The sequence below is a fragment of the Enoplosus armatus genome, chromosome 5 (genome assembly GCF_043641665.1).
Source record: "Enoplosus armatus isolate fEnoArm2 chromosome 5, fEnoArm2.hap1, whole genome shotgun sequence".
Taxonomy (NCBI): Eukaryota; Metazoa; Chordata; class Actinopteri; order Centrarchiformes; family Enoplosidae; genus Enoplosus; species Enoplosus armatus.
This window is the reverse complement of record NC_092184.1, coordinates 23,256,768-23,283,581: the sequence shown is the minus strand read 5'-3', so window position 1 is coordinate 23,283,581 and position 26,814 is coordinate 23,256,768. Positions and strand designations below refer to the sequence as shown.

The following is a 26,814-nucleotide window of genomic DNA, read 5'->3' as shown; positions in this document are numbered from 1 at the left end:
AATACTGTGTCTGAGCAAATATGCACCTCTTTCATTGGAGTTGTGCTAAAAAGGGATCTCTTCAGACAGGAAAACAGCGACAAGTAACTCTTTTCATGGGCGTGTTACCATAGACTTGTAGAAAAATCTGAACCCATCCTTTTACATTTGAAAGTATGTGCGCTGTCTTCCAAAAATGTTATAGCTTTGTTGTTTTAAATTTGAATTCAATTTGAGTTATTTAGCTATGCTAGCTGTGTAGTTTTAGGGAATGATTACCAAATAATTGCAAATGTTGAATTGAATTTTAGCATGTTAACAGGCTAAACTAATGGTGAACGTGGTAAAAAGTTGCCTTTCCTACACCACACATATAGAAACTTCACACAACCACAATTATGTTCTCAAAGTGTGTGACTTTGTGTCTAAAAGATGATATTCCATCAGCAGTCTTTTATCTTTCAGATCACCTGTGACTTCCAACTTCACTCCAAACACTACTTTCCATTAAAAAATTAGAACTCTTTAATACATTCTTAAAAACACTTTGTATAAATCATTAAACACAGTTGGTATATATCTGTATGGCAGGCACACATTGTGTATATATTACACTTCATAAAAAAATACATATACAAATCCCACACTTGAAAATCCCACTTCAAGTTTTCAGCAGTAGTTGGTTGATAACCCACAGATAATAACCCCAGACTTAAAAATCAAATGCATCAAATAACACCTCAGAAAATAAATCTTATTCTTAAAATACATCAGTACGCTCTAAGAACCTCACATTTGAGGACACTTTTTCAAGGAAGACCTTGCATATTGCAAGCACACCCACACACACACACACAGCAGATTCATACATTCCTCTAGTGCACATCACGTTTTTTCACGTGTTTCTTGATTAAAAGACGCCAAAGGTGTCCGTAAAGTGTCCACCAATCTGTAAGCTCAGTTCCTCTTTGGGTAAACATTTACATACAGACTGCAGACAGACATACAACATGTACAACATGCACTTGTACTGGGACATTAAACCCTACTAGGTCCCTCTCCAGCACATGCTTGAACCCAAACCTAACCCTGATGAAATGTAACTCCGGGGGTGACAAAATATCCTCACTATGGGAGGATTTTGTTCATTTTTCTTTCCTTATGAGGACATTTGTTAGAGGGACAGTTGTAGCAGAACACACATACACACTCCCACACGTACTGTCACGGCATAAACACAGATTTTTCATTCAAGGCCACGTGTTTGGAGAATGCAGAGCAAAGAGTCCGCTCTTCAGTCAAGTCCATCTGCAGTCCACACTGTGACCCCCACCACCACCACCACAGATAAGGTTGACTGGAGGCTGGGTGGGTGAGGAGGAGAGGGTGAAAGCCTGAGAAGTCCCATGAGCACAGACAGTGAGAGGTTTTAAACCCATCATCTGGCTCAGTGCTATGTTGCCAACCGCCCTCCATTTAAAAGAGACACTTTGGCTTCGGAGTCCAGCACCGCCTGCAACTCCACCCCAGAGTCCCGCTCCTCTTCTTCCCCGTCCTCCTCCTCGTCGTCTCCCACCACCTCCTCCACTCCTCTCCCTCTGTGCCCCCTCCTGGCCCGGTGTCCTCCCCGTCTCCTGCGCAGGCAGAGAAGGCCCCTGAGGTCCATGTGGGCCAGTGTGACCTCCAGTGTGAAGTAGAGAGACCAGAAAAGAGCAAAGCAGCCAAGCAACAGCAGGAACTGGAGGGGAGGACAAGGAGAGAGAGAGAGAGAGGAGGTAAATCACAACAGCACTAAATCACTGGTGGATGCATGTGTGGAGGAGGTGGAAGACAAAAAGCAAGAATGGCTACAGAGAGGGCAAAAGGAGAGGACGTGACGCACTCTATGACTATTAGTATCCCCTTCCTGCTTTAGATGATTTAACCAGACTCATATAAAGGTTTTTTTAATGTCTCTGCCTGCAGTGAGAAGATTAGCTTAGCTTGGACGTATTACTGGATGTCTATGGGATCAATTTGATGCAAAGATTTTGTAAATTTTACAATTATCATTGCAACCTCACTTTTAACACAGTAATCAATGTCAATTTCAGATTAACTTCCTGAATGAAGATTAAAATTAGTTTTTTCACCACAACAGCTTTTCTAAACTGGTCAGAACTGTACAAAGTACCCTGAGCTAAAGTACGCTAGTCCCTGCATTTAATATACCTCCATACTGCATATAGAAAATAAATCATCCTTTAGCTTGTTAACTCTGAGTAATTAGGAGGTTTTGAAATGAAACTGTCCCTTTAATGTTGATTTTCTAAAGGGATGAGCAGCCTGATTGTCAATATATTGAGCTAACTGTTAATGGTATTGAATCTAATTTAATTGTATTCTCTGACTTTGAAGAATTTATACATTTTCATCACTTCCCAGAGAGACACGGTGAACATGTATGGTGTTTTGGGTTGTGTAGTTTACCTTGAGGCTGTTGGAGGTGAAGGGGCTGACGATCTCTGGAGGGATATCCAGGCCTGGAGGGCAGGGCAGAGAGAAGCTGCTGTCCAGATATTTGCCACTCATAGCCTCCTCCACTAGCCTGTCAATCATGCACAGCCTTTTATGTCAGTCAAAACACTGAGCCAAACATTATCACTAGATTCAGGTTACAAGTATGTGAATAACTTAAGTCCAAGAAACTGAGATGAAAGCTAATTGTTATAGACACTGCTGCAGCATGAAAAAAAATAATGCAACTGCAACAAAAACGGGAGTTAAAACAGAACACAATTTCAGGAAAAACAGGCTCAGGAAGCACAAAAAGCCTGCGAGGTCTCACCTTTGTCTGTCTTTGACCTCGCTGTCGGACATAGAAGAACCATACAGGGTCAAGGCCCACTGCTTCAACACTCCCGCGGCGGCACACTGCTCAGGCAACGGCTCTTCTACACGAGCAGAGAGAGAGGGGTCAGTGTGGGCAGGTGAGGGACACGAGCTCACAAGGAAACAACATAAACAGTGACTACCATACAAGAGACAGACGTGTGTGTTTTGTGTTTCCCACTGCTGAGAGACATTCCAACCCCATTGCCCACACATGACAGTGTTTGTGGCTGTGTCGGTGTGTGAGCAGTGTCTTACTGTGGTCAGATATCTTGAGGGTGTACTGGCCTTCAGCTGTCTCTCCCCAGCAGCGCACAGTAGAGAAAGTCCAGTCCTGGTAGCCTGCAGGATCTCTGTGCGCAAAACACAAAGACACTATTATACACTATTAGACACTTATACTTTAGACTGCAGTCAAAAATGTTATTTTCATATGACATAGTTACATATGACATAACATCTGAGGTACTGTTACATATGATTATTGTGGGTTTCCTTTTGTAACTTTAAGAATACCTTATTTTCCTCTACTTTAGACACATGGGATTGTGTGTGTGAGTACCTGTCGATGGCACGGCGTGCCCCGATGACCGATGTCATACCGCTGGGGCAGACCAACACAATCTCTACGTTGCCACGGCAAGGGTGGGTTATCGTCACGGTAATGGCCACATGCTCCAGTGTCTCCATCCCAGACTGTCTGAGGTCAGCAGCCGAGACTGAGGGAGAGGACAGAGCAGCTTAGTCTGTGTCTGTGTGTGTTCGACCATTTCCTGGATTGATAAGGGTAGTCATGTGCCCGTTATTGGGAAGATTTGACCCCTGCATTATAACAAATGAAAATTCAAGTGAAAAATGATCACATTAATTGTCTTTTATTGCACATAATGTGATAGGGAGAGAAAACATCATTTTTAAATTAAATCTTCCATCAGACTCTGGATCTTTCTTCTTCATTTTCACTTTGAAACCAGTATCAGTCAGTCTTCCTGACCATCTCCCGCCCTCCCACTGTGAGTGTCTGGTAATTTCCTGGTATTTCCGGGGCTCTGACTACTAATGAGCCATGGTGCTCTCTGGCCATGTAGGGCTGCACACATCCTCGGGGCAGGGAGGGACGCAGAGGGACGAGGGGGTGAGGAGTGTAAACAGAGGTGTGGAAGGAAAGACAGAGAGTCAGGGGACAAATGTAGGAGAAAGAGGGAGGGGGGAGACGGTCAGGAGATGGAGACAAGTGGAGGAGAGGCACAGGCTGCAGAGTTTCATTCAGCTTGTATTCAAAATTATTGCTCATGAATTTTGTACTTCCAGCTGCATTTTTATCCAGATATTTTAAAGACAGACAATGTCCACTGGCTATAGTCTCTCCCCTCCAGGGGGTTTATATCAGTAATATATTCCAAACTATTGTCCAGGCAACAGACGGACCTGTCTATGCTCAGAGATGAAAGGATGAAGACATATCCTGGAGCAATGTGTGGGAAAACTCATTCTGCTCCTTGAAGAACCCAAACCACCAGCTTCTTCATTTTAAGTCATTTCACGGAGCTTTCTAAACCCTGCAGGAGTTTTAATTCACATAGAAGCAACAAACACATGATGTGGGACTGTCCCTCTGTTTTGGGGTAGAGTATCCAAAGTTTCGTCTGAGTTGATTATTTAATGAAAGCCAAGGCGAGGTGATGCCAGGGGGTCTCACGGCCACCAAAAAACTTCTATTCCAAATATGGCTGCCGCCTCGCGAACATTGCACCAGAAAATGGCCGACATATTTTCACGCCATTGTGTCAGTTAGAGCTTGAATTAATCAGGCACAATCCATAACTTAGGAGATGTGGCCACATGCAGCAGTGCAAATAAAAAAGAAGTTCCATGAACAGAGGAACACTTTACATCATACCTTACTCAATTTATTATGGTCAAGCAGTCCATGAGAGGGGGTGGGTGGTTGGGGGGTCTGGGGATGGAGAGATTCACTGTAGCTGCACATTTTCTCCTCTCTCATGTGTTTTTTTCTCCCCTTTTCAGAACAGATTCCAGCTGAACAGGTCACATTTCCATACAACTTTTCCCTTTAATCACAATCTTCCTCTTTTGCTTTCCTTCACCTCAGAATATCCCAAAACGTCAGCTCTTCACGAGCATGACCATCTGTATACACACACACACACACACACACACACACACACACACACACAGTACCATGTGACTGGTCATTATTAGGTCAAAGCCAGTCACTGCGTGCACACACAAACACACATTTGTGGCGACGGTGTTCACGTGGGAAGCCACCAGTTGAAAACGGTTAAGGGGCAGTGCATTAGCCAATAAGGCAGCCAAAGCACATAGAAACTACAACAACAAACACTGCTGAGAAGTGTGACAGGCAGACCTGAACTCTGTCAGTGACAAAAAGCCTGATTGAACAGAGGATTAAATGGCAAAGTGTGTGTTCCAGTAGTTTGATTTGATTCAATTTATTTTAGAAATGAAGCCCTGACGTACTTGGTGAGTCTGTTCTGTAAATGTCAGCAACTTTGCTCTTAAGAAACTCCTGTTGCGTTGCATGACACACACACACACACACACACACACACACACACACACACACTTGTTTCTGGCTGTGCTCCTGACTGCGACTAGACCATAAAAGAGAGAAGATATAGATCGAGGGAGGAGAGGAAAAGTTTCTGCTAGAATGAGGTCACCATGAGCATATGTGAAAAAGTGCGTGTGAGGAAAAAGAGAGACAGATCGCATACACAGACAGTCGAGTATGTGATAATTTGGAGGGGGTGGGGAGTGAAAAGGGAACAAGAACTACAGAACAGAGTTGTAAAACGCAAACACAGATTTGGGAAAAAAAAATCGAGGCAATCTGGAAAAATCTCACCCAGTATTTCAATGTGGACGCAGGAACTGACAAACAAGAGAACATTACCTAATATGGAAAGGCAGACTGACTGAGGAGCAGGCAGGCAGGGAGGGAGGGAGAGAGGGAGGGAGAGAGGGAGGGAGTCGGCTACGTAGTGCAGTGTGTAAACTCGACATGCAACTGTCCAATACAGAGCTGAGAGAGGAGCAGACGAGCAGACAGAGTTACCATTCCAGGTGCGGATTAGCTCATCGGGATAGGTCAGGATGGATGCTTCCTCCTTTATTACTGAGCTCTGATAGGACACGAGGAACGGCACCGACTCCCATACCTGAGAGAGAAGAGAGAGAACACTTAAAATATCATGTTTGTAAATTAAATGTGTCATTAAAAAAAAAGAATCAATACATGAATTCAACGGCCTTTGCAGCCCTACTTGTGTGTATGTATGCATGCATGTACCTTGGCAGCATTGACGAGTCTCCATGCGTTGAGCAGACCGAAGCCGTGCTGGTGGCTGTGATGGAAACCGGCTCCGTTCATCCTCCAGTCTGCACTGTCGTCACACTGTTAAAACAAATATAGAGATGACACACACACACACACAGCCCAGTCTACCCATCTTGGAATGCATTAAACATTACAGATGGATGATACCAGTAGTGCTGACACGATTAGTCAATTAATTGATTAGCTCATTGAAAATAAACAGACAACAAGTTTGATAATTACGGATTTATCAAGGTGGAGTGCCAAACATTCGAAGTTCCCAGCTTCTTAAATGTCAGAATTTGCCGCTTTTCCCATTTTTTTCCATTGTAAATTGAACATCTTTGCTGGACAAAACAAGCAATCTGTGGGGATTTTTCACTATTAATTAATAATTAATTAATCAAAACAAAATAATCAACAATAGATGCAAGCAGGCTCCAGCTACACTGATGCACATGTTTTGGCATTGCCCCTCATTAGGTACCTTCTGGAAGTCAATTTGTCACCCTATTTCTGAAGCATTAAAGATAATCATTGACTCATGGGCTGGAAGTCTAATCAACCACCATCTCATATACATTGGATGAGATATTTAATGAGTTGCTGACATCTTGAAAAGATTAGATACACACGACAAAGCAAGGCACATAAATTTCATTTTATCTCTTCTCCTCTTTGACCGCTGACAAGCTCCTCTACTGACTCCTCAAGTCTGACTCACTCTCGACTATCCTCATAAACCAACCAGCCAGGATGTACTGTGGGGTGGTGCCCATATTGGAAGAATAAGCTGTTGTCCAATAAAGATAAATGGAAGAATCGAAACTGTGAGCTTAACTGTGCCTGTTTCTGAATTTACCTTACTTGTTGTCCTGTCCCCTGTAGGTTTTGAGCACCCTGAGGTTTCATACACTGATAGAAAGCATGTCATTTTGCATCACTTTGTGAACTGCTGCCGTCCCACCTAATTGGCTCTAACAAGCGCACAATCACTTTCAGACCAGTATAACACACCTTGTCCATTAGTATTTCATTTCTCTTCATACAAAGGTAGAGCTCCCCTGGTGCACCACAACATCCAGGAATGCCACTGAGAACCCCTGCCTCCTGATACTAGTATCCAGGTGAATGAAGCATCAACACAGGCATGTATACAGTGCCGACCGAGGCAGCAGGAGATGTAGTCAGACCTACCTTGGTGGCAGTGAAGGCGATGATGTGCTGGATGTCCCTCCAGCTCAGACAGGGGCGGACCTGCAGCATGAGGGCCACCATTCCTGCCGCCAGGGGTGCCGCGGCAGACGTGCCGGTGTGGCCCTCCGTACACCCGGTCCCCGGCTGCACGGACCAGTCTGATGTCACCTGCAGAGACAGACAGATGAGTTAAGCAGAGGAATACGACCATGGAGAACAAACAGTGCCACGGTGGTAATAGCTCTGGCAGGAGGCCACACACGAACTGGCACTAACATATGTAAGTATACACTGACAGACGAGTGAAGGCAAACCTTTTAGGGGGTATATCCAGTACAAACTCTTGAGCATGAAGGTTCTGTAACTAAACTTGCAGCAAAGAACACTTTACTCAGGCGCCAGCATCATGGAGCCATCATGACAAAGCGACATATTTACTTTACTTTTACGGGTGGCCAGAGTTCAGCACTGTTTGTGTACAGTTAATGGAATACATGAGGATTGTATGACAGGGGTTTAAAGGCCTGGGGAGGTTCCGCTTTTAAAGAGATGAAAAGAAGAAGGACCAACCAATGAATGAAGAGTAGGCAAGTAAACGCACAGAATGGAAATGTAGAGAACTTTGAAATCCTGATTAACTTTATGAGCAAAAAAAGACCAATATAATGTAGTTTTACAGCTTTGTTTCTCATCACTATGTGAGTGAGGTCAAACCAACCCATATGCACAACTGCAAACATGTCTCACATGTCTTCCATGTGCACCACCCGCCGGTACACACACAAGTGACAGTCTGTCGGACAGAAGGACCACAGCGATGTGGGCTGAGGGATTCCCATCCCTGTGTTTACATGTGGGCCTTTTCCAACAGCTGCTCCAGCCATGTAGAAGGTTTTGAGCTACTGTGCAGTGTTGTGCATGTACAGGGTGCCCTAGCAGGGCTAAGTAATGTTCATCCCGCCCAGCTGTCTATGTGGTGAGAGTATACAGGCATCATCAGGAGACATGCTACACATGTGTGTCCATTTGTAAAAGTCACCTATTATAATATATTCATTCAAGTAGGAACACTGACTCTTTTTGGGTGAACGGCTGAATCTAGAATCCTGTGTCATATTTTGGTTAGCCATAGACATTTCGTGCCTTACATGATCAAGAATCAGTGATGAATGAGTCTCTAGAACAACCTCACATAACCTGATCAGCCAGCGGCCATCAAATATCCAAAACTCTTGTTGAATATTCTATAACTAACCATGGAAGTTCCCATTTTGTGACTTTTCCAGGCTTCACAGACTCGGAGCACTGTGATAAAATGCATTTGTGAAGGCAGCAGTTCTTGGTACACTCTTAATGGGTTCTTCAGAATAATACACTAATGGGCAGTGTGTGGTAAGCACTTGGCCTGTGAGTACACTGTGGTTGGTGGTGGTTCAGCCTTCTCCAGAGAGAGCCAACCCTGGCTAAACTCTTCTCCCCCAGGCGATGACATCCCTGGTCCAAGCTGTGTTGTCATGGTGACAGCCGCAAACAGCTGCAAATCCTGGTCAGTGGCTTCAACGGGCCCTTGCTCCTGTCATCATCCGTCATCGTTTCAGATGAAAATAGCCTCTGCTCCTCTGGACGCGGAGCTGCTCTTTCACGAGCTTTCAAACATTTGTCACAATCACTAAATTCAAAGTTGTTAGACCACTTGAGGTTCCATACAGTGACATTGAGATATATTGTTTTACATGTCATGTTGTGTGGAATATGGTGTCTGCACGCTTCAAGAGACGCTTCTTTCCTATATTACAACTAATGAATTCAATGAATTTGAACAAGTCTCTCGTTAACCTGAACAATAAGAAGACAGACTGTGTCTCCCACGATAACCAGGTCTGAAATGCTTCCCTTATACAGATCACTTAGAAGATCCCTTTCTTGACAGTTCCTGGTCACCAGATGGATTTAACAGTAGTTTAGCTACTATCACAGAATACTGTGGTTGGTCTTCCTTGCTTTCACACCACAAACAAACCGTACCAGAGTCCAACTAGAACCAGACCTAGACCCTCCTTTTCAGGTGGTCCTAGTAGGGTTGCATTCAGTAGCATTCACAGCTTTCATACCAGCCTAAACAAACCAAATGACTATGGTCAAACACACAAGAGTCTGTTTGAACTGTACTTAACAGGTTAGGTGTGAAGGCTCCCTAACTCACTGTGATTGGACCAACTAAAGAATACGATGACATCATCTTTTCAGGTCTTTTTCCAGCTTTGGGGAGGTCATCATTGACTTCCTGCTTTCCTGTTGTTCTTTATGCCACTACTCACCCATTCTCTAGTGTAGTCATCATCAGTGTGTGTGTGTGTGTGTGTGTGTGTGTGTGTGTGTGTGTGTGTGTGTGTCTGTGTGGGTGTGTGTGTGTGTTTGTGTTCCAGTAAGACCTACAATGCTCCTCAGCTTGCTCCCCCCGCTGCTGAAAGTGACAGCCAGCATGGACGCACACTCCTCAGCATAGAAGGGCATCCTGCCTTTCTCATCGACTGCTCCTGCAACCCACACACACACACACACACACACACACACACACACACACACACACACACACACACACACACACACACACACAGTGTATTGATTATTCATGGCCCTACATATGCACACCCAAAACACAGGTGACATTACAGAGGCACACACTCACACACCTGTGAGACTCGTCTTACCGACTGTGATGGTGTAGATGGAGTTGGCGTAGCCGTCATAGTTGCAGTTGTCATTGTATTGACCTCCGTTGCCACTGGCAACCACAAAGATGCTGCCGAAGCCTTGTCTGCCTGCAATCACCCCGTGCTGCAGCGCCGCCTGTGGATGGAAAATAAAAAGAGGAAAGATTATACTTTATACAATCAAGAACCAAGACAAAATCAACCAAGTGAAAGCACTGCACTTTTTTCTCCTACATGCCTACTCTTCTGTAATCTGTTGCAGTGTACTGCCCCCTGCAGGACAACAACAGGGCTCCACACAAACTGTCTTTCTCTTACCTTGCCCAGGGGATGGGGCCCATCCACAGTGAGTCCGTCATCATCTGGACCCCAACTAGAGAAAACAAGAGTCTAAATAAGAATCCAGGCAAGACTTTCACAAAACGGTACTATAGCATAGAAAATATTACACCAAATTACACAGGGAATGCAGACGTTACATTTTCAAAGGCTTGTGGAATGAGGAGACACATGCACACATACACATCTGTATGATGTTTTAAAAGCCATGTTGCTCATGGAAATACTTCATGGGACCACAAAGAGGCATGTTTGTTACCTGCAGCTGTAGATGTCATTGACCTGGTAGTGCTTGTTGAATGCTATGGCCTCCAGGCTGTCCGTCAGCGGGCCATCCAGGACTCTGATACCTAAAGGGAAAACAACAAGGGAGAGATGTTTCACCACCAAAAGTCTCAGCTTCTGTCTCTGTGGTTCTTAACACTGGGACATCCACGTTTTAAACAACAGTTCCAAATCAAATTATCTCGTCAGTACCTGCCACCTTGCTGCCGTAGGCCACCCCGACGGCACAGAAGCTGTTGTTGGGAACAGCTGCAATCTCTCCGGCACATCGCGTCCCGTGGTGGTTGTCACTGCGGACGTCTGAGTGAGGCATGGGGTCTGGGTCATTGGAGTTCAGGTCGTAACTGCCCTCTGGACTCTAAGAGGGAAACATTCATAAAGAAATGAAAAAGTATTGTTTGATTTTATAGACTAGGTGCAGCACTGACACAACCAGAAAGAGACTTCTACTACTATGTGAAACTCTTAACAACACATTCACTGTGATCATTACTGAATTTGAATAGGATTAGTTTTAAGCGCTGTCACCTTTTCTGCCACTACTTTCTTCCTGGTTGTTGCTGCCATTAACTGTGAGCTGTGTATACAGTGTGAAACTCTGCCTCCCCTTTACTGTGAGTGACATTCTCTTCAGTTTAGAAGTCTTCTGCGCTCTTGAAAATGAAATGCTCGCTCCGCTTAAAATAAAGACAGGCACAGCAGTTTTTATAGAGTGCATGATTTATGTAAGCCTCGCAGGTACTGACGGCCTTCCACGTAAAAAGGCACTCGGACGCTGACAAATAGCGATGAGCACAGTCTTGCTGGTAAACATCAAAACTGTTTCTTGCTGTCATTGTTTTGTTTTTCGAGATCACAGGTAAGGAACCACTGTTAGTTTTGACTTACATAGTTGGGCTGGATGTCCTGGTGGGTGTGTTCCACCCCGTCATCCACCACCACCACCGTGACTCCTCGGCCAGTGATGTTGCGCTCCCACACCCCTGTTACGTTGATGTCCATACTCTTATTGAGGTCATTGTGCTGCAAGAACAAGAAGAGCAAGGAAAAGATGAGGTAACATAAAGGGGAGGAGGACAAAAAGGTACAGGATTAAAAAGGCAAGTCAAGGAAATAAAAAAAACACTCACTGTGCAACCAGGAGACACATTAAGTCTAATGCAAATATAACCAGAATGCCAGTAAAGCAGTCTGTACTGAGCTCAAGAACTAGTACCTGCGGTCCTCAACTGCTTTTAGACTGTATGAAAGTCTCCGTCTGTAGTTGATCAAACCTCTACAGCCATTTAAAGCAGAACAGATCTGTGTGTTCTATCTACAGCTTCCAAAATGCCACTATCACCAACAGTATTTACCTCGATTAATTCACACAAAACCTGTTCCAGGCTGCAAAACAACCACACTAATGTCTTTGCTTCAGCAAACACCAACAGCTAATCAATGTTGTTCTCTCACTTTACCTGTTGTGAACCACTGCACGGCGGAAACGTGACAACCTATTCTAATCATGTAAAGAGGATTATTTAACCGGATTATTATAGGGAACTGAGTCATTTCTTGCAGTCATGTGAGCACCTTTTTGGCAGCAGTGGCATTATTGTCATTGTCAACATGAAACATATCTTGATATCATTCGATGTGATTTGCACTTCTAGAGGATATCATTATCGTTGATGCCCATTGAATTACAGGAGGACCAACGAGTTTGCTGAAAAACAGTAGGTGACTGCGGCTGTAATCATTTCTGGGGCAGGAGTGAAAAATGACCCACATACGTGCTTGGGACGGGATTAAAATCACTGACCAGTGTAGGTAATGTTAAATTCACCCCACCTCCCCTTAAGTCTTGAGCTGTGCCTGCTCTTAAACGTTGCCCCTGCCAGTAGTGTACTCTCACTGATAACAAGAAAAGTAAATGAAAGCACATAATGGCTCTGTGAAAAACAGGCTCCTGACAGGCTGCCAGCTAGACTGGTTCTATATAAAGTGCTAGTGTTGAAACAAACAACCAAAAGTCAATGATGAATATTGCATGCAGATTATTTTGTCTGGTGAATTATTTACTTACCAACTCTTGACAGCCATTAAGTTAAATTTAGACACTAATCTAAGGCAAGGCTTACTGCTAGACAACTAGTGAGTGAGCAAGATGGTAACAAAGATACACAATAGTCTAGATTCTCACCAGGTGCCACTGTTTAGGGTAGCGGGGATCGTTGAAGGCCATTGATCTCTTAGAGCGGCTAAGCACTCTCTCCTGGGAGTGCCACAGGACATGAGGGTGGGCTGCCAGGACGTCCCCAGGCTGGACACTCTTGCTCCAAATACCAGCCACAGATCCAGTTCCAGGCTTGACAGAACACATCAAGTAGTGGCCTTCCAGCTGTCCTATCTGGCCCTGGTTTTGCAGCCCAGCCTGCTCTGCTACCTGGGATGGAGAGAACACTGACTGACAATACTTCTGAAAGTGGGCAACTTGTGTTTTTTCCATTTTTAACACATTAGATAAAACTTCAATGATACATGCAGAGAAATGGGGCAAATGGGAAGCATTTAACTAAAACAAAAAGTGCTAGGCATTCTTAGAGAAAGAAGATGAAAGAAAAAATGTATCGTTCCCACGAATCATAGCCTCACAATCAGAACCAAGTAAATAAATATTGTAGCCCTCCTGAATTCTGTTTTATTTTGAAAATGTCAGAACAGAGACATGAGTCTCTGAGCCTTGGGAAAATTCAAGAAGTGACAACCTATATAAAGATTAAAATGTATCGGCAGAAAGTGTTCATGAAGTACTGTACCCTGTCAGCTATCACATCCAGGTGCACAGAGCTTTCTTCACCATCTTCTTCCTCGTGATGTGGGCCAGCATAGAGCCGGACAGCCCAGGACTGACCCAGGCCGCAGGAGAGTGATGGCCAAGTTGAGGGAAGAGAGGCGGAAGAAAAGGGAATTGATGGGGCAACGGAGGGCAGGAGGGTCAGAAGCAAGAGGGTAAAGGAGGACACAAAAAGGAGGAGCAGGAATGTGGGAAAATAGGGTGTTGCCATGGCAACGGAGGGCAAAACACGCAGGGTCAACCAGGCCAGCCCTCCTCATCTGAACAGGAACCTGGACATGAGACAAAAATGAAGGTCTTGTTAGTAGTGAGGACCATCTGAGAATGAGTGGCTGGTTGATTATCATCTGTGTGCTGCATTCAGAGGCCACTTACTAACTTCACAGCATCACATTAACTGGACGACAGTTCAGAGAGCTGTAACCACAGCACATTCAACTGACACTTAAATCAAAGTTCCTGCACTGACTACTGTGAAGAGGCCTTTACAGATGAATGCTATTCTATTAGCACTGTTAGGCTAGAAAATTAGATAATAGGACACCATTGCCTTGTTGTGACATGAAAAGGTGGAGAATGCATGCATGCATGCAGTACACTTCAGCAATGATTTTAGTAGAGCAGCCTATGAAAAATTAAAAAAGTCTACCTGGAACTAAATGTACAGTTGGCTTAACCTGTTTAGGGGTGTGTGTGTGTGTGGGTGGGTGTGGGTGTGGGTGTGTGTGTACCCTGTCACTCCCAAGTAGAGTATACACGACATGTTATACATGGCAGATTCATTATTTGTTCAGACATTTTTTTTCTCATATAAGGATGTATAAAATACAGCGAATGCGTATTTATGTATGATAAAAGTAGTCACACCAACACCCCCACCTTGTCTAATCGTCTTTGAGCAAAACACCAAACCCCTGCCAGCTGCTCTGTAACTGTAAGCCGAATGTCTAATCTAATACGTTCATAACGGAAATAGATAATGGAAAGGTTATCAACAGATCCCCCGTCAGACATTAGCATCAACAACAATAGCTCAGACTTAAATGACATTCAGCTTCTTCAGTTCAGCGTCCTTTTATGTGAAACCACCTGATATGTGCTAGAATTTGCTGCCTTTGCTATAATCAAACCTGTTAGCCCTGTTGTCAGCTAGCGTTAGCTAGCGCTCAATTTTGCTGAATGCTCAGTTTTTATTTAACGTTAGCCAGTAGGTCAGCTAGCTATTCGGGCATCTAGCTGAGGTTAGTAATGTAATGAATGTGACTGTGACTAACTTTACAGGTATGATAAAACAAATAAACCAGTATTAACTAAAAAAAAAGTCAAAACAAGTTGGAGTGGGACTCGTGTTTCAACCGAAGCATTGTTGTTGTCATAGTGAGTTAGCTAACGTTAGTGTCCTGACGCTAACTATTCAGATCGCTGTTCTTTAGTAAAACAGCACGAATCCGTCGTCACGACAATTTACCGCGATTATACAGTTATATCTTACCTTTCTACTGAATTCGTTTTTCTCATCTGTTCACCCTACTTGTGGAATTTATTGAGCTTGACATCTCATTTCCGTAATACACAAGTCTTAACCCGAACGTACTACGTCATGAAGTGTCGAGCGTCCGTCGTGCGCGCCACCTGATTGGTCCAGAGCCACAGCGGAACACAGGTACTGCACACCGTCAGTCTAAACTCGTTCCTTTCAGCTGCACTAACACTACTACTGCTGCGGCTACTACATTGCAACAGGGGAGATTAAAGCAGGACCCAAGAAACCAACAATGAATGAAAGAGCAAATAAATGAAACATGTTTAGTCCATTTTAAAGGGGGTCTTTCATCTTCTCTTGGGATGCACAGTTCATGTCATACTTATTCCTTATTATTAAAGTTTAATTCTTCTGGGATCTAGTTGGTAAAACGTTCATTGAAAACAGCTCCACCGTGCCATAAATATCACTTTGAAGGTTTTACTGTGGAGTTTCTTTTTTTCTTTGGTATTCATTGGATTGTATTTGCTGTATTTGCATTTTCTAAATTCTTTCCCATCATTACATGAACTTTATGGGGGAAGACATTGAATCTTTGTAAATATCAACACTGAAACGGCATAATTCAAATCTATTGGATGTCAGTCTATAAGTTAGTTTTAGAAGTTAATGTTTTGTGTGAAGAAAGGAAAATCACATCACATGTTACAGTTACAATAAGTACTTTATTGGTTCAACGGTGCTGCCAGCGCCTGACAGATAAATATACAGTTCTGAGTTTATCTATTTACAGCTTGCTGAGAGACCATACAAAGTGTCCCTTGTAGACATACATAGTGTTCTTTAGTGTATAACATACTTTGGGCTGGTTGTCCAAGCATATATGGTCCCCATTGAAAGATGTGTTAGGCTGTTTCTGTGTCTGTGAGAGAAGCCCTATCAAGTCTTGGTTTGCGAACATGTAATGTGTTGTTACATGTGCAAATGGTGCAGCAGTAGGATAAGCAGAGTGTATTCTGTGGGTGTCTGTGTGTGTGTGTGTGTATGTGTGTGTGCCTGCGCAAATAGAAGATCTGGAATGCACCAATTCTTATGTACAATAGATATATTTAAGCTATCAATATAAGAGGGAAAAGTGACATCTGATATTGACTGCGTTCAGTAGTCAGTTTCACACAAAGCGAAACTGATTTTATGCAGTAAATGCTGTTACAATCTGATATTTCATCAAATTAGCCTCTTTATGCTTTCTTAATTTGCATTGCGGAATTCCTTGCTGGCATTTGCAAAATAGTGTAATTTCATAGATGCTATTCATACTCAGTAGTATCATCTTCAGTTTCATTAAATCTTTCTGTATACTCTTCACTTACAATACAGCTGTGCACACAGACATGCATGCTCACACATATCAACCTTGTTTCATTCACTCATGAGCCAAAAACAGTAGATCTATAAACACACACGTAACCTCACGCTCATATGTTCAAATCAGACTACATCATGGCTTCCCACCACGTGTTCACATTGTTGTGAGTTTCTTCATTTATGTTTGTAAATGTTTTCTCTTTAATTTTCCCCAAATCCCTCTGTGTGGAGCTCTGTAATGTTAGGAGACAAATCTTTCAAAATTCCAAATCCAATCCACCTCTGAGATCTATTTATACACTATTTATAACAAAGAGCTGATTTTTTTTTTGTTTGTTTCGTGTTTTTCCCACTTCAGCTCCTCTAGCCACGCTGATCTGCATAGGTAGCTTAAACAGGCAAAGTTGACACTGACGACATCAACTCTCTTGTTTGTCCTTCAGGTTAGTAATGGCTCAAGTTATCCTCAAGTGCTCTCAGATTTGAGGGCAGCACTGTTCACCGTGTGTTCTCTGCATGTCACCTTTTCCTATACTTTACATATTATATTCCTGAAGTGCCTTTTCAAAGCTCTCTTTCAACAGCACCAACATTATGTAACGATGTAAATCCCTTTCACCACAATCCATCCCTGTCCTGTGTTTAAAGTGTAGGTCTCTACGACTCCTTTGCGTCTCCTTCCCCCTTCACTTAAGGAGCGATATGTCGTCAGCAAAGTCCCCGTGTGGGTGGAGGCAGCGGGCGAAGCGCCACTGGCACACCATGAGACACAGCGGTAGCATGAAGAGAGCGCAGATTCCCGCCATGATGTAGGCGATGGTCATGAGAGTGGATTCATCCGTCTGAGGGATGTTGTAGCCGCAGTCCTCCAGGTCGACACCATGGAACGGACCTTCCACAGAGGCTGTGCGGAACTCATCATGCACTACAAATGGGAGAAAAGGATTGAAGGTATTTAAGGAACACAAAGATCAGGATAACAGATACTGTGTGTTACTGCAATAATACCCTTAAAAACTGATATATCCTGAATTTTCTATATATTATTTTCCTGCCTTTTAGGTTGGCCCTCCACTCCAATACTTCCTTCTATGAGTGTACATATTGCTTTTCCATTTTTCTCTCCTTCTTCCTCTTCCCCTCCCCATCCCTCCACCCTCTCCTCCTCCTCACCATGGCAGGTGCTAACAGCAAAGCCGATGCGTTTCTTTTCTCGGTCGAAGACCACATAGAAGCCTTCCATGATGACAGCCCCCATCACTGTGCCAGTGCTGGACTGGGACACGGCAAACTTATAGCAGTCCTCCTGGGCGGAGGCCACATCCTCTACTGGTCGCAAGTATTGCTACATAAACAAAAATGATAGAAAAATCAAGGAGTGGAGACATGGAACAGCACACACAGCCACTTGTCGAAGTGTAATGCCTAGAATAGCAACACAGCTCTCACTCTATGTTGCGCTAAATAATGAAAGGGGCATTATGAATCCCTGTGAAATGAAAGACTTTTGAGAGGTACACGTTAACATTTCCAGTGTTACAATTGTTCATGTGAGTAGATATGTTGTAATGTAGAATCTGTGTTCATTTCTGTGATGTTAGGATGCATTATGCTCTCTTCCTTCCCTTCTTTGCGTTCTGGACTTTTGCCACAGTTAAGGCCTCTTGGTGGAAAAGGTGCAGTGGAAGGTGGTGGTATAGTGCAAAGAGCTCATTTGAGTATTCATTGTAACCCCCGACCAACGCAGTTGCATGGCTGATATTATGGGTTGACTTTAGTTCATCTCAGATATATATTGTAACAGCGTATACTGTGTGTTGCCTAATAACTAACAAGAAAGTGCAGTGGATACATGCCAAAGACGTTATTGCTGTCGTTACATAGTTTGTCCACCAGAGAGCACTAACATGTTTATCTCTCATCCGTGAAATGCCCCACTCAGTGCGTACCACGGTCACAATTCTTTATAAACAAATTAGGGATCCTTATGAATATTAGCTGATATAATATCAGATTCCTTAAACTCTCAAACAGCGATTTACAGTATCAGCCTCAAATCTTCTAGTTCATTGGTACATTTGCACCTTTGTTTTCCTGTCTATACATAGGGTCAGTGTACATTCTATAAGTGGTGATTTACTTTTGTACCTTTTTGGAATTAGAACAGAAGGCGCAGAAAGTTAAAGGTTTTCTCAAGCGTTTCTTTCTGTATCAAGGACACGAGCCTCCCACAGACTTATGGAACCTCGCTTGTAAATCTCACTGTCAAATCTTATTCATTCCACCACCATCAAGGCCTTTCTGAGTGGCTTTGAATAAAACCATTTAATGACTTTCCAGAGCTTTATGAAAAGCTTTAGAAAATATATTCAAAAAGGTAATTCTCTTTGAAATGTGGTCATTATTATTTCCTTCATGGTTCCTATCCAGACTTTCATCTATTGAGGACTATATAAGTTCGGCTGAAGGATAGGGTGACTTACTGTGACCAGACTTCTGTATGAGTGCACAGGGAAACAAAAATTTCTGTTGTACGCCTCCCCCAACCTGTCAAGTTGCAGTTGTTACATCCATGTCTGTCCAGACTCATACAAAATATACGTAGAGAACACATGGAAGGAATTGAATAAAAGGTATAGAGGGTATTTTCTGACTGAATGGAAGTTATCACCATATCGATGATACATATGTATGATTCCAGTGAATTTACATTGTTGAACTGATTAATATCATAGATGTATTAGCTAAACAGGTACACATGTACTTGATTACTATGTAAAGATGGATTCTTATAGAGTATAGCTACACAACATGTGGTGCTTTTGTTTTCTCCTGGTATTTTTAGATGTGAAGCCTCTCTATGAGCTGTAGGTGAAACTAGGCACGCTCCATTACGTTGTTTGCAGTCACGTGATTCCGATGACGCAGAAAGTGAAACGCAGAATGGACGAAATGGAGGAAAGCGTCTTCCCGGCGTGGAGTTATAACGAAAACTCTGCATTTATTCAGGATTACAGGCAGTCCGTGAAATCACCTGAGACCTCCGAGTTACAGAGGATGTACATGACTCATAGTAATGACAAAAGTATTACAATTTTAAGAAAATATCAAAACGTCTTATAGGCTGAGAGGATCATTTTCACTTCATGAATCCAGGTAAAATAAAATATAGTAGCTACTGATCATTTGGACAGTGATATTACTTCATATGGTCTTAAGTCCATCCCTGACCTGAAAGCATGCATGAACTCCTGCTTTACGCAACCACACACGTATTACCTGTGGTAGGATGGAGATTCTGAAGGACTGGTTGTGGTTTTCACTCATCAGGTAGAGGGAGATGACGGGGAAGATGTTCCAGGGTGTAGTGCCGACCTGCCAACATACTAGCTGCTCCCCGAGCCAGAACCCAGAGGGAAACTGTTCTGTCTGAAAAACAGGGTCGAAAGGACATTCATTCTTTCCTTTCCCGCTCATTACAAATCAGGGCCATGAGAGGAGGCTGGAGCTTATCCAATAGCTGTGGGGAGAAAATCGATTCACATATGAATCGTGATTCTTATTTTCAATGATTCTGAATCGAACCAGATTCCAAAGATCAATGTTGTAGGTGATTTTATGTCATTTATTTATTTATAAGGACAACACACATTTCTATAAATGTGTCGTGATGTCGTGGAAAACAGTGGAATACAAACAAGTCTCAAGTTTTTTAGACTTATGTTGTAGACAGTGTGTTATGAGAGATAAAGTTTCCATAGATCACAGCCCTTTTTGGTAGTCTTTTCACCTTTACATTAATATCAAGGTGAGAGCATTAACAATATCCATCTAATAAAATGAGTCTCAAGCTTTTCCATGTGGGGTAAAATACTATCATCTGCTTCCATCGCACATCTCAAGAAATCAGAAACAACTGGGGCAGCGAAAGCAACAGAGGAGGAAAATGAGTGTTACACAGATTACAATAAGGATATATCATGGTAAGGACTGACCGAAGAGGCTGCTTCAATAGCCTTGACTGCAGCCTGGAAGACTTTTCTGGGCAGTCGAAGGTTGGTGGTGCCACTGTCCACAATGCTCTTATCATAGTTGTACTGTAAATGACAGATAAACACTCATCTATTACAGATCTCTTACATAGCTTTTAGTATCAGCCATTGACCATGAAATCATTCTCGCTTTCTTTGGTGTTTGCAGCCATCCCTCTGTCAGATCGTACCTCTTTACAGTCCATGTTGAGGTCCTGTCCATTCACCTCTATACGTACAATAATGACCTCATAGTACCACTCCCTGCGGATGGGAGTGTACCAAAGCTCTCCCACGTAGAGTGATGGGTCCACTCCTCCAATGATCTAAGGGCATAGGGAAATATATAATCCAGTACAAATATGATATTAGCTGATTTTTACGTGTGTGTGTGTGTGTGTGTGTGTGTGTGTGTGTGTGTGTGTGAGTCTCACCATGCTGCCCCCGACAGTAGCGCTGCCCAGGGAGTAGTTTTGGGTGAAGCCAGCTCCACACAGCTGGAGAGAGAAGAGGTTGGGGACAGGAGTCTGGCGAACCAGAGAGTCAAAGAAAGGCTCCAATGTCTCGTCAGGCTGGAGAGAGAGAGAGACAGAGAGAGAGACAGAGAGAGACAGCGAGAGAGAGACAGAGAGAGAGAGAGAGACAGCAAGAGAGAGACAGCGAGAGAGAGACAGAGAGAGAGAGAGAGAGAGAGACAGCAAGAGAGAGACAGAGAGAGAGACAGTGAGAGAGAGACAGCAAGAGAGAGACAGAGAGAGAGACAGCGAGAGAGAGACAGAGAGAGAGAGACAGAGAGAGACAGCGAGAGAGAGACAGAGAGAGAGACAGCGAGAGAGAGACAGAGAGAGAGAGACAGAGAGAGACAGCGAGAGAGAGACAGAGAGAGAGAGAGAGAGAGACAGAGAGAGAGAGAGACAGAGAGAGAGAGAGAGAGAGAAAGAGAGAGAGACAGCGAGAGAGAGAAAGAAAGAGAGAGACAGAGAGACAGACAGACAGACAGAGAGAGAGAGAGAGACAGAAAGAGACAGAGACAGAGAGAGAGAAATAAGCAGGATAGCTCTTCTTATGAATGGCCAAACAAATCTGCTGTTTTCAGCTTTTCATTTCCAAAACACTGAACAAGCTTCAACCTTTTCCTAACCTATCAGCATCCCTGTTGTCAGATCAGTTTTCCCTATCTCTCCTTCCCAGTGAATACAGCGGTCTTACTGATCATTCCCATACAAATGCTCTTTAAATAATTTGCTAACAGTAACTAAGTAGTTTGCTTACAGTGTTAATTTTGGCATATAAGAAAAAATGACGCGTCCTTTCCCTTACAGCTAAGTATTGATCTAAGATGTGATATTTAGCTCTCTTCCTCCTCTCCTCAATCTCCCCCTTTCTTTGTCATATACTGTATGAGTTTGTATACTTCACATGTTACTAGAAACACTTCGAATTCACTGGACTAATATAACTTTTTAGGCTTCAATAATGCAGTAGGCAAGACGTCATGTAATGTAATGTAAAAATACATACATGTGCGCTGTGCAGCTTGAAACTGAGATCATTTATCTGAATTTTATTCAGATTTTGAGGGACCAAACCATTCGCTGCTCTTACTCGGGCTATGTCGGCGTAGGCCAGTCCCAGGATTCCCTCCCAGTTGGATCCGTTGATGAAGAAGCGGTCCGACTGGATGATTGCAGCGATGTTGGCGCGCAGCGTGGCGTTGGGGCCATGTGGGACAGAGACTAGGTCGGTGCCCAGCTCCCCCTCCCAGCGACCCTGGGTGTAGGGAACATACACACTCCTACCCTGGTCACGGTATGAGCTGGAGCTGTGAATGGATGGTGCGACAACAGAGTTCCACTGTTATTACAGTAAAACACGTATTTATTTTTAACGTGTTTATTCTCCTTTTTGTATGTAAAAACACAGTGACTTCATTTTAAATCAGTTTGACACTATGTACAGTGATAGGATACAGAATGTGAGACTATGATTTGCCATTATGATGTCAGTTTTAACAATTAATACACAAGACCTTAATGATGAAATAAAAAAGCAAAACGGCTCCTTATTTAGAACCAAATGTGGCTGTACATTTTACCACCCGTGTGTCGACTCACAGTGAGCGATGGTAGTATCTGCGCAGGAAGGGATGAGCAGCTGCCCCGACAGCAAAGTTACTGCTTCCTGTATCCACCAGGATGTTCAACTAAGAGAATAAGAGAGAGAGAGAGAGATTTATTAAATTGCATTTTGCAAAAATCAATAGGTTTGTAAAACTGACGCTTGGGTTACATTGTGAAATTGATTATGTTCAATCTCTGAAGGGGAAATTAATCTTTATCTTTGCTACCTTAGAGACAGGCTTTTTGATCTGGTTTGACTTTTTTTTCCAGACTGATGGTCTTACAGGGTATGTTTTTGGCTAATTTTCTCTATTACAGCAAGTAGTCAGCCTCACCTCTCCCAGATTTTCATTCTCTGTATCCATTTCTCTTTCCTTGTAGTGTCCTGTGCTGTTTCCTGTTGCCCTAAATGCCCTTCTCTGTCCCCTCTCTGTCTCCACTCTAAGCCTCCACTCCTCTCAGGTTGCCCGTTCTACTCCCTCTCTCTCCCGTCTCCTCCTCTTCTGTCTGCATCTCTATGTAAGTATCATATTTTGCGTGATCGGTCAAAACAGTTAGTGAACGTGTGAATGGAGCACAATGGCAGAATATACAATACCTCCTGTATATGCATCATATTATACATTAGAAAGTATACTTACTACACACAGTTTTACTGATTGACAAATAAGGCAAAAGAACAACTCCTTGGTGGAACACATATGGTGGATACGCAGTGTGGCACAGACCCAAACAGCCATGAACAGACAGGCAGCCAAAGAGCCACAGCAAGCTGTTCAATAATGGATTGGCTCTTTAAATATCCAGAGAAGTGCTACTGTCTCAAGGGCTGGGCCCGAACGCCCAGAATAAATACTGTCTCTGTACACCTCACTTTTTTCTAACACACACATACACCCATTTCAGTGATATACATTCACACACACACACACACACACCACCACTGTCAGTAATAACGCTGTGCACACTCTGTCTTCCTCTCTTGACCAGAGATTTGCTGACTGCTCAGGATAGATCTAATTCTTTCATACACAAACACTCACACACACACACACACACACACTAAAGGCCACATCCTGACACACTGAGACCTCATGTCTTTCCCTCCTCTCTCTGTCTTCCTGTCCTCCCTGGCAGAGAGCCTGTCTGCTCCAGCCATTACATTTGCCCTTCCCCCTCCTCTATGGAGGAGAAATCATCCAGTGGTTACCAGAACAGAACGCAACATATCTGACAGTTACTGTAAATCTACAGAGCATCTCAAGTTAAATGCTATTATGATCATTAGAGTTCAAGACCATTTACCCTTGCTGAACCACTGAATCACAGTGCCACTTTAAATTCATTTTATGTACAGACAGATAAATGAATTTATATAGTGCTTTATTTATCTAGATGCATTAAATACATTAGGATAATTTGATTCTAGATATCTTATCTGGTTATCCTGACTGGTCATTTTAATAAAGGAGATGGTCACTGACCCTGGACCAGCACTTTCCTGCTTGATATACACAACTGCTGTTTTTACTGTACTACAGGTCATGCATCCCCTGAAGGCGCTGAGGGTCAGTGTGCTTGGTATCTCAAGGCTCCCAACAGAGTGACTCTTTCCTGAGCTCCCCATCAATTCAAGCACATATCAGAAATCTCTACTACACCCTTTAATATGGTCCAATTTTATTCTCTCAACGCCTGAAATGAAACCCAATCTTTCGCCATTTCACATACATACATCCACCAACGAAGACTGAGCAATACTCAATCAAAATGTGAGAAAGGTTGTGGGGATGTTCGCTGATGTTTCCAGCATTGTCGAAGCAAACCCACACGGTCCCAATAGAGCTGAGTAGCAGAGTTTTTGATTGTTAAACTCTTAATAAATAATACCTATATGAATATATATGTAAGTTGAAACCAAGTTTTCAGAGGCCTTACATATGCTGTCGGACATGAGGAGCCCCTTTGTTTTCCCCCCTATATTTTTGGAGTCCATATTGTCCAAACTAAAGTTTAAAAAAATAATCCTACAGGTTTTCATTGAAGGCAACGGACATTAAAATGGTGCGTAGACCTTTGATATCCATTGAATATACTTGGGTTTTGCTCATTACTGTATATTAGGACTACTATGCTAGTATTTATAAAATCCTGGGTGTGCCTTGATGTGAGCTCCAAAATGCAAGAGAACTAAAATAATGTGATAGCCTCCCGATTCTTAAAATGAAATTCACTTTTTGATTGTCTTTAGGTCAGAGGTCATGGAGCTGGAGGTAATCAGGCTCCCATGAACAGTGCAGTGATTTTTGGCTGTGATTAAAAAAAACAACATGTACAGTACACACAGCTGTGGTGAAAATGCTCAGAGCATCTTAAACAGGACTATCTTACTGTCACAAAGTGATATAAACATGTTTGGGGTATTCAATGGTGTGAAAGGGCCCCTATGTTTGGATCCAGCGTTTAATGCATCTTTGGGTGGGATTCAGTGTCCTGGTCGTGGTCTTTGATCAGTTTCTCAAATCATCATTTTTCCAATTTAAGACTGTATTTTATTTAGGCAAAGTTCCCGTCGGGCCGCTTGTGTCCAAACACCATTTAACCTTTGAGAGCTTTGGTTTCTTGATTAAATAATAAAGGGGGGTTTTGTGGAAAAATGTTTAGTAAGGTGTCTAAGAAAACACTGGTTTAATATCAGTAACTGGTATTGTGTCGCCACCAAAATAAAACATTTCAAATTATACCCGGGCCTGGATCGTGGGCAGGGTGGATAACAGCTGACATGGGAGGGAACCCAGACTGCAGAATACCCCCACCAGGCCGAAACATCAGTGTGACATCTCCACTGAGGGCCCTCCATCTCTTCCTCATCATCACCCTCTCATCTCCTTCTTTCTTTTTGTTTCCCCAAAAACTTTCTCATTCCCACATCCTCCCTCCATCATGGTTTCTCTCTTCTTCTCTCATTCACTCCTTGTCCCTCTGTCACGTTCTCCCTCCCCTTCTTCTCCTCTTCGACCACCTCATCACTTTCTCCCCCTCCCGCCGTCCGTCGCCCTCTGTGTGCCAGCCTGTACACTGCAGCTGCACCCAGTTGGCAATCCTCAGTCTGCAGAATTAATGGTTCCATTATCTGTCTGTGTCACTCAGTCCTTTCTCTCACTTTCACACACACACACACACACACGGGCCATCTGTCATCAACAGTATTGGACAATCGGACAGTATCTTTGAAGTACTTTCTCGTCAACTGACTTTAATTTTGCATTCCCTTTTAAATTGTAGAAATCTTACATTAGAAATATTAAAGTATGAGAATATTTACATAAATAAAGGACACACACTGTTGAGTTTCATAGTATCTTCTATAGTATGATTGTAATGTAGGGTGTAGTGTGTGTATGTGTGTGTGTGTGTGTGTTTGTGTTGCTTAAAGATGAGTTATATTGATCTATTATTGTTTTTATAGTGTTGTAATTTGTGCAGTTGGTAAAAAGTGTAATGAAATTGTAAAATTGATTGTCATACTTTCATATCAATAAATAAAGAGTGAATGAAATATTCCGGCCAATAAAGCACATTAGATTAAATTGAAAGCGAGAGACGGCGGGTGGGAGACCAAAAGATGAAAATTACATTTTGCAAAGAGAGCCAGCCTCAGCTCAGAGTAGGCTGATAAGGAATAATACTGAGCAGTCACACTGAATGTCATCCTTAAAGAAAGGTGCATTGATTTATCTGAGTGAACCTGGATATATTGTAAATAAAACCGTTACCTTCTGCGGAGGAGAGCCCACGGCCATCTCCACGTAGTATCCCTGACCGGACTTCCCACGCAGGTTATCAATCATGTCCACGAAGCTGACACCGCCCGCCGCCGCCGCTCCTCTCCGCCTGCGCGCCGGGTGCTTCGCCGTGTTGCCGCGCTCGCGGAAGGCGGCGGCAGGTGGCAGCGGCGGTGGCTGTTCAGCGCGAGCTCCTTGCCGCAGTGGCACGCGGATGGCTAGAAGGAGGCCCGAGGCGTCCGGCGCCGAGTGACCGCTGCTGAGCAGACACAACACGGTCCACATGAACAGACACGTCAACCAGAGGGGCTGCAGCGTCGACGCCTCCATGTTGAAACTCGGTAAAGTTGTATTTTTGGTTTGTTAGGTTTTGACTTCACGGCGCTCCGTTCAGTTTGACATCCAGTCTGCGGCGGCACAGGAGGGCAGATCAGGTGGC

General features: G+C 43.4%; 2 protein-coding genes across 2 annotated transcripts; both read right to left on the bottom strand.

Annotated features, from left to right (window-relative positions):
* Positions 1–513: 513 nt before the first annotated feature.
* On the bottom strand, positions 514–15,178 carry pcsk7 (proprotein convertase subtilisin/kexin type 7). The gene is made up of 17 exons (XM_070905417.1): positions 15,081–15,178; positions 13,551–13,860; positions 12,935–13,177; positions 11,638–11,772; positions 10,942–11,107; positions 10,724–10,814; positions 10,444–10,498; positions 10,123–10,261; positions 9,848–9,948; positions 7,412–7,579; positions 6,188–6,292; positions 5,954–6,056; positions 3,413–3,569; positions 3,109–3,203; positions 2,807–2,909; positions 2,449–2,566; positions 514–1,717 (listed from the first exon to the last, which is right to left on the bottom strand). The coding sequence occupies exons 2-17, from the start codon at positions 13,797–13,799 to the stop codon at positions 1,433–1,435; spliced, it is 2,313 nt and encodes a 770-aa protein (XP_070761518.1). The 5' UTR covers positions 13,800–13,860; positions 15,081–15,178; the 3' UTR covers positions 514–1,432.
* Positions 15,179–17,125: 1,947 nt separating this feature from the next.
* bace1 (beta-secretase 1) lies at positions 17,126–26,705 on the bottom strand. Its single transcript, XM_070905418.1, has 9 exons — positions 26,367–26,705; positions 22,585–22,673; positions 22,076–22,292; positions 20,905–21,042; positions 20,662–20,796; positions 20,435–20,536; positions 19,719–19,868; positions 17,613–17,784; positions 17,126–17,364 (listed from the first exon to the last, which is right to left on the bottom strand). The coding sequence occupies exons 1-9, from the start codon at positions 26,703–26,705 to the stop codon at positions 17,126–17,128; spliced, it is 1,581 nt and encodes a 526-aa protein (XP_070761519.1).
* Between the last annotated feature and the right edge of the window lie 109 nt (positions 26,706–26,814).